This window comes from Volvox carteri, assembly GCF_000143455.1.
Source record: "Volvox carteri f. nagariensis unplaced genomic scaffold VOLCAscaffold_6, whole genome shotgun sequence".
Taxonomy (NCBI): Eukaryota; Viridiplantae; Chlorophyta; class Chlorophyceae; order Chlamydomonadales; family Volvocaceae; genus Volvox; species Volvox carteri.
In genome coordinates, this window is record NW_003307549.1 from 954556 (window position 1) to 962392 (window position 7837).

Here is a 7837-nt window from a genome sequence, read left to right on the forward strand (position 1 = left end):
TAAAATTGAATAATCATTAGAACGTTCTTACACTGCTCTAAGAACGTTCTAAGAACGTTCGTATGACCTCCGTTTCTCTTAAAACCGTTCTTTCAAATTCTTAAGCATTCTTCAGGCCCCAGCAGTCTTACGTATTCTCTTCCATTCTTTGGGGTGTTCTTATACGTTCTTAGGCCAACTTATTGATTCTTTGTCTAAAGCATACTAAGCTGCTCTTTGGCCGGTTTTAACCGTTCTTACCATAGGTTCGCTAAGTATGGCACTCATTCTTAAGTCATATTCTCAGGAAATTCTTTTTGCTGCTTACATTCTTAAGCCTTAAAAATGTGGGATTCTTAAGGGGTGGTCATGAAAAAGCCATTCAGTCACATGTAACGACCTCTGCTTTCTCACCTATACTTCTGTTGACAATCGCCCTTTCCTGGTGTCTGCAGACCACTTGGGAAATCTCATATTAAATTTTTCAAATTGTGTGTTTTCCGCTAGGATCGAACCTAAGACTACGAACCTTTTGTGATGAATTTATCACTAAACCTATGCTTTTAGAAAAGACAACCTTAAGATGCTAAAGTTTCGCAAGACACCTGTATCTTCTATGCTGAAACGTGTGCGTATACTGTGAGCTGCGCCAAGTGCCGTACACGAACATATGTGCGTGTACGACAAACAACTCAACACCTGTTCAGCAACTCAACTATCAGCCCTGGCCCCTGTACAAAAAACTGGCGTGCAGCCTGGCATGGCCACGCAGTCCACTGCCCAACACCATCCCTGGCTGCTGCAGCTGCATGAAAAACAAGAGGCGCCCCGAGGCCACTGCCATGTTTAGCTGAATCCAAATGGAAGCATCCTTGCTTGCCATGGAGAGGCTGGCCGACTCATGTGTTTTCTACAAGCCCCCACAAGAAGAGTTTGGGGCTACTGAAACTGTAGCAGTCGCTCACCTGGGTGGACGACTGGCTTTGCGGAAGCGTGGAATTTAGAGTCCTTGCTGAGGCAGGAAGAAGTCCAACCCATCGATAAGCACTAGCATACATAGACCCGTACGAAACAATCTGAGATGGCGGCAGCGGAGTCTTGAACTCTGAACACCAAGTAGTCGTGATACTTAAGTGCCTCACCATAGCACCCCGCCCAGGTAGCTTACATCTCGGCCTACCTGCCGGAGATTCCCTACTACGTTCCTGCCGTGCTAGGATACTGTCGGTGTATCCTCCGGTGGCAGGGTGGTACAGGAGGGTACCCTCCGGTGGCAAGGTGTTACAGGAGGGTATCCTCCGGTGGCAGGTTGGTACAGGAGGGTACCCTCCGGTGGCAGGGTGGTACAGGAGGGTATCCTCCGGTGGCAGGGTGGTACAGGAGGGTACCCTCCGGTGGCAAGGTGGTACAGGAGGGTATCCTCCGGTGGCAAGGTGGTACAGGAGGGTATCCTCCGGTGGCAGGGTGGTACAGGAGGGTATCCTCCAGTGGCAGGGTGATACAGGAGGGTACCCGCCGGTGGCAAGGTGGTACAGGAGGGTATCCTCCGGTGGCAAGAAGGTAAAAGAGGGTACCCTCCGGTGGCAGGGTGGTACAGGAGGGTATCCTCCGGTGGCAGGGTGGTACAGGAGGGTACCCTCCGGTGGCAGGATGGTACAGGAGGGTATCCTCCGGTGCCACCCCTTTGACACCGAAGGTTCTCCCCAAAGGGGAGGAAGCTTATCCCTTACGGTGTATCTCCCATGTCCCTTGGGTGTCCCTTGGGTGTCCCTTCCACGTGTCCTTTGGTGTCCCTTGGGTGTCTCTTCCATGTCCCTTTGGTGTCTCTTCCCTGTCTTTCAGGTGTCCCTTGGGTGTCCCTTGGGTGTCTCTTCCATGTCCCTTTGGTGTCTCTTCCCTGTCTTTTGGGTGTCCCTTGGGTGTCCCTTGGGTGTCCCTTCCATGTCCCTTTGGTGTCTCTTCCCTGTCTTTTCGGAGTCCCTTGGGTGTCCCTTGGGTGTCCCTTCCATGTGTCCTTTGGTGTCTCTTCCGTGTCCCTTCCATATGTCCTTTGGAGTCCCTTGGGCGTCCCTTCCATGTCCCTTTGGTGTCTCTTCCCTGTCTTTTGGGTGTCCCTTGGGTGTCCCTTGGGCGTCCCTTGGGTATCCTTTGGTGCCCTTGGGTGTCCCTCCCGTGTCCCTTGGGTGCCCCTTGGGTGCCCCTTGGGTGTCCTTTGGGTGTCCCTTGGGTGTCCCTTCCACGTGTCCTTTGGTGTCCCTTGGGTGTCCCTTCCCACATGTCCTTTGGTGTCCCTTGGGTGTCTCTTCCATGTCCCTTTGGTGTCTCTTCCCTGTCTTTCGGGTGTCCCTTGGGTGTCCCTTGGGTGTCTCTTCCATGTCCCTTTGGTGTCTCTTCCATGTCTTTTGGGAGTCCCTTGGGTGTCCCTTCCACATGTCCTTTGGAGTCCCTTTGGTGTCTCTTCCATGTCCTATTGGTGTCTCTTCCCTGTCTTTCGGGTGTCCCTTGGGTGTCCCTTGGGTGTCTCTTCCATGTCCCTTTGGTGTCTCTTCCATGTCTTTTGGGAGTCCCTTGGGTGTCCCTTCCACATGTCCTTTGGAGTCCCTTTGGTGTCTCTTCCATGTCCTATTGGTGTCTCTTCCCTGTCTTTCGGGTGTCCCTTGGGTGTCCCTTGGATGTCTCTTCCATGTCCCTTTGGTGTCTCTTCCATGTCCCTTGGGTGTCCCTTCCACGTGTCCCTTTGGTGTCCCTTTGGTGCCCTTGGGTATCCCTCCCGTGCCCCTTGGGTATCCCTCCCGTGCCCCTTGGGTGTCCCCTGGGCCCCTTGGGCGTTCCTTGGGTGTCCCTTGCAAGGGACACCCAATTGTGTGTCCCTTCCATGTCCCTTTGGTGTCTCTTCCATGTCCTTTTGATGTCGCTTCCCTGTCTTTTGGGTGTCCCTTGGGTGTCCCTTGAGTGCTGGAGACCGAATTTACCAAAACCTTCATTGACAGCTGCACCTGGCTAATTATTAACCACCAAGCGTCCCCTTGGTGGCAGAATGCTCAGTCAGGATGCAGTGGAGGGTCGAGCACAGGATACGGATAGGAAGGAGAAAGGATAGAAATGTGGACCCAGGAAGAGTCAACACCAACCCACCAAGGATGAGGATGGCAGAGGATGAGGGGATGCAGTCAGCAGGGTGTGGGATGTTAGCAAGCATTGGCTTGAGGATTTGGAAAGGGGGTGTAGGATGTATCCGACTGGATGCATGTTCATGCATCCTGCAGCTGCCAAGACTCCCCAAGAATGCAAGGATGGGCCGCCAATTTGACACCCTCCATCAGTGTACACTGATGTATATGCAGTGTGACCCACTAGATATTCATGGTGATTGATAGGGGATTTAATTATTGGCTACATTGGTGTAGCCATAGATGTAGCCATAGATATCTATGAACTCGCTAATCCTAATTAGACCTGTTAGATCTCGCATTATTAGATCTAAGGTCTAGACCCAGACACATGTTGATGGTTTTCATGAAATTTCATGGTAATTTCACTGTTTCACAATCACTGTGATATATTACCTATCCGGGAACTATAAGAGCTCCATCAGGCATTCATTACAGAATGTTTTCATGGCTGATGCATTCTTAATGCATACTTATATGACATACTTACATAAAACCGCTTAATCCCAGTGTAAGAATGTTTAAGAATGCACACCCGCCGCCTCCGTGTTCTTCCGACATTCTTATCGTTCTTAAGCATTCTCCTAAGTTTCTTAACCCCCCTCCGCGTTTGTAGGGTTCTTTTAACTGAAGGCCCTCGAGCTGCTTGTAATATGCCTTTGGTGTCAATTTCTTGCCACCATGCACACCATGTACGTGTGCCTGTCTCCGCTCTGGACTCTTTGGTGGTGTTTTCCTTCCTCGGCGGCAGCTGGCTGGCTTGTGCCACAAGCGCTTGGTTCAGCCATCATTACCTAGGCAGCAAGAGCTTCAACTGCTACTGTAATCACGCATTTCATGCACGAGTCAGCCATCATCTGAAGTTCGATCACTCTGGGAAAAAGGGGGCTCAAACTTCCATGAAATATGGCTTCGAATTCCTTTTCCATAGACTTAGGCCTCATTTCTTCCATGAAATGACACATCCTTTTCCTGATTCTTCCACAAGAATATGAAATGATGTTATGGAAGGCTACCGGAATCCATAAATATTGCTTCCTATCAGTCACCAAAAAGGCGGATGGTGTCTGTCCCAATTCAGTTAATCAATGAGACACCACATCGCGCTCCTAGGAGGGTGAGGCCTCACCCAGGAACCAAGCCCTGGACCTTCACGGCACTACTAGGAAGAGACACCAGACGTCAGCAGTAGGCTAGCCCAAAGGTTTAAAAAGGAAAATCATCTCATCTCAATCTCATTAGATCATTAGTTCTAGTTAGATTGGTGATGGGGGCCCAACTACCTAGTGTAAGAAGGGTTCAGCTCCCTTGGCATCTCCCTGAGTACTCTTTGCCTGGTGTTACACCTAGTGGGGGCCCAACTACCTACTAGGTAGTTGGCTGTTATAAGAGCCGGGACACGGGGGTTCACTCCTGCAGCGCAACTTGCTGCAGCTGCACAACTTGTCCGTGGCCACATGGATAGACTCTGGATAGACCGTGGATAGACCGTGGGTGGAACTGTTATCTTCAGACACGGTCTGCAGACTGTGACAGCTGTGCAACAAGTCCTTACCACAAGCACCATTTATCAATTATGCCAGATATGATGGAAATCAGCTCAGTGTTTACCCCTGTTGCGTTCATGTATGTACATTAGATAGGTAGAGCCCTTTGATGAGTAGATACCCACCTTGCGTGATGCTGGCGCCCATGCCAAGGATGCAGTGGGTCGGGTGCACTCGGTGATTCCGAGCACTGCAGTGTTGGGCGGACCCACCACCTTCTTGGCTTGCTCAGGGTTCTGCTTTATCATTAACATCCATGCACATGCGTTGCCAGTCGGCCGGCCGGCCGGCCGGCGGGCAGGCAGGCAGGGCAGAGATTAAAAATATGGATGGGATTTGCTGTAATAGCTGGCCGCTGGAAGCGGCTCTTGTAGCAGCCGGTACACAGTACGGTGCTATAAATACGCGCAGAGCGCGACCGCCAGCAACTCGAGAGACCTTTTCAGCGGTCGGCTGCTACAGCTCTCAAGACGTTGGCAGGGTGCTTTTAACGCGCATAATGGCTTCATACCCACTAATGTAAGTATAACAGCTACTAGATTCCTACCTTCCTCTACCTCGGGCCCTTATGGCCACATTATTATTGGCCTTTTATCCGCAGACCACCTGCTTTCGGCAGCAGCAGGGCCCTAACTCACACCACGTCATGCCCACGTCATGCGCCCTTTGGTTTCCACGTGCAGCGTCGTCACAATCAGCAAAAGCTACTCTTTACATTCTGACAATCAGATCGTGCCAAGAATCGTCATGATGGTGACCTAGCCATCCCCTACTGCAATTATGTGTAATAATGTCTAACATGTAGAGGAGGTTGAACCGGCACCTTGAACCTAAATATGTATATACGTTATCCAAAGTCTCATACCATTTGTTGAAGCTGCGCCTAAAAGGGCCTCCCGCGGTACTGGGATGATAATTTAGTGGGTTTTATATGTCGATGCTAGGTGTGCCGCACTACTATATGATTTATACATATCAGGATGGCATGCATGCAGTGACAAACTGGGCGGTCGTGATTCTGTGGTGTCATCGTGCTTACATCCGCAGTTGTGGCGTTGGTTGCCCAGATAACTGTTGTAGGAGGGAGGTAAGGTGGTGGAGAAATAGGGACTGGCGGCAGTGGCAGCCGGGTTGAATTCAAGACCAGCGGTGGTGGCGGTAGTGATGTACGGCGCCGAGGGGGTTGGTGGGCTGGCAGCGGGGGTGGGAGCACCCTTGGTGGTGGTGATGGTGGCGGTAGTGGAGGCATTGAGCTCAGTGGAGGAGGGGGCTTGGGCCGCTTGGGACGCAGCGGGGGCGATGCCAGTCCTGGTGATGGTGAAAATATATCACGAAGTGGAGAAGGTGAAGTGGGTAACAGGGGTGGTGTGCTAGGCGATGGTGCAGGAGGGGAAGAAGGATGTGAGGAAGGAGGTGGTGGGGAAGGAGGCTGTGGGAAAGGTGGTGGGAGTGAGGGGGGAAGGTATGGATGAGGTGATGGAGGAGGCGACTGCAAGGGGCTAGGCAGGGTGGGAGGTGGAGGTATGGGCAATGGGGGGTGGGGACTAGGTGGAGATGAGAGTGTAGGGCTGGGCGGCCTGGATAGTGGTGGTGGTGGTGGTGGTGGGGGAGATGGCAAAGGTGGCCGTGGTGGTGGTGGTAAAGAAGGTGGACGACGCGGTGGGAATGGTGGCGGCCGTGGAGGTTTTGGGGGCTTCGGTGGTGACGGGGGCGGAGAAGGTGGAACCAGCGGTGGAAACGGTGGCGTGGAGGGTTTCTGAGCGATCGTTGCATTGGTTGCTGCTGCCAAGAAATCAGCAGTTATGGGCGGGGTTGGGGGTGGTCGAGGCGGGCGGGGAGGTGGAGGTGGCGGGCTGGGTGATTCAATTACGCCAGGAGGGTTGGGTGGTCGAGGTGGGGGCGAGGGTGGAAAAGGTACCTCGATAAACCGGGTGACGCTGAAGTCCATGTCTAAATTGTCACCAGTGGTTAGTGAACGACGCTGCTGATGTTGACACTGAAATTTCTTTGCTCCGTTCCTGCCACCAGTTGCAGTGAGCCAGCTTTCATCCGGCCCAGCATCTCGGCAAGGTGTCTTCGCCAATGACAGCATCACCGAGCGTGTAATTTCCCACTCCTTCTTAGCTTGCAGCTCCTTCGATGTGTAACTGCTCGCTGGACGTGGCTCACCCACTTGCACAAGGGAGACCAAGCCCAAAGCTCGAAGGTTGGCGAATCGCGCCCCATGGATGTCAATAGCATGGTGAACATCGCCATCCATGTTAACAACGTTGTCCATGGCTGATTCAGCTGCCGACCGTCGCCGGTGGCGCTGTGCGGCCGGGGCTAAAACAGCCACGGCATTTACTGCCACGCTCTGAATCTGCACCTGGCTCACAGGGATTCCCAAGGAGTCCGCTATTTGTTGCTTGAGTTTCTCCATCATGGCGGTTACAGCTTTCTGTGCACACACACACACACACACACACGCACATACTGATAAGTCGTTGTGTGGAGAGATCGTGGGAAGTGTTTGGATCATCAGCAGTTGCTTGTAACGAAAACAGTGCGAAGTACTTCGCACGATTCGTAGGGTAAGCAATAAAGTGCATAACAACAAGTTCGTTGTCATTTTCTCAGCAGGTATGTCATGTGTGCATGCGTGTTTTACACCTTGAGTTGTGTTAATTTCAGTAGGTGTGACGGGTCCATATGGGCCGCGGCCGGAGGCCAAAGGCGGGCCACCGCCGGTTACCATCTGTTAGATTAAAGTGCACTTCAATCTATAGACACACGTGTGTCTATAGACGATTATATTTATTATATAATATATATCATATATTACACCTATTGAAATTAACATATATATTATTATGTTACATATAATATATTATATGTAATATATTATATGTATGTTGTTACAGGGTGGTTAACTTCGCCAGCGGCCCCCTTTCCCGGGGCAGTCCCTGCTCTCCCCTGCTAGAGGGGCACCCTAATCCGTCACCCCATCCGACTTCAGAATGTATTCGTTGAGTTCGGCAACTCACCACCAGCATCCAACCAAATCTAGCGGATCAACGGCGCATCAACTTAGTTCCTGGTCAGCTCGCAAGTTGATATTATCACGTCCTACACCGTCCATAAGATGGGGGGCCACCTCCC

General features: G+C 51.8%; 4 protein-coding genes across 4 annotated transcripts; 2 read left to right on the top strand and 2 right to left on the bottom strand.

Moving 5' to 3' along the window:
* Window positions 1-1192: 1192 nt before the first annotated feature.
* Window positions 1193-1633, bottom strand: VOLCADRAFT_57183 (uncharacterized protein; the record flags this gene model as incomplete). Its single annotated transcript, XM_002947446.1, has 1 exon — window positions 1193-1633. A coding segment is annotated over one exon (441 nt), but the record flags the coding sequence as incomplete, so codon positions are not given.
* Window positions 1634-1705: 72 nt separating this feature from the next.
* Window positions 1706-2443, bottom strand: VOLCADRAFT_57262 (uncharacterized protein; the record flags this gene model as incomplete). The annotated part of the gene is made up of 1 exon (XM_002947447.1): window positions 1706-2443. The coding sequence occupies one exon, from the start codon at window positions 2441-2443 to the stop codon at window positions 1706-1708; it is 738 nt and encodes a 245-aa protein (XP_002947493.1).
* An 86-nt stretch (window positions 2444-2529) lies between these two features.
* Window positions 2530-2931, top strand: VOLCADRAFT_57255 (uncharacterized protein; the record flags this gene model as incomplete). The annotated part of the gene is made up of 1 exon (XM_002947318.1): window positions 2530-2931. The coding sequence occupies one exon, from the start codon at window positions 2530-2532 to the stop codon at window positions 2929-2931; it is 402 nt and encodes a 133-aa protein (XP_002947364.1).
* Window positions 2932-5860: 2929 nt separating this feature from the next.
* VOLCADRAFT_87670 (uncharacterized protein) lies at window positions 5861-7108 on the top strand (the record flags this gene model as incomplete). The annotated part of the gene is made up of 3 exons (XM_002947319.1): window positions 5861-6040; window positions 6308-6589; window positions 7076-7108. 3 exons carry the CDS (start codon window positions 5861-5863, stop codon window positions 7106-7108), a joined length of 495 nt encoding a protein of 164 aa, XP_002947365.1.
* Window positions 7109-7837: the final 729 nt, after the last annotated feature.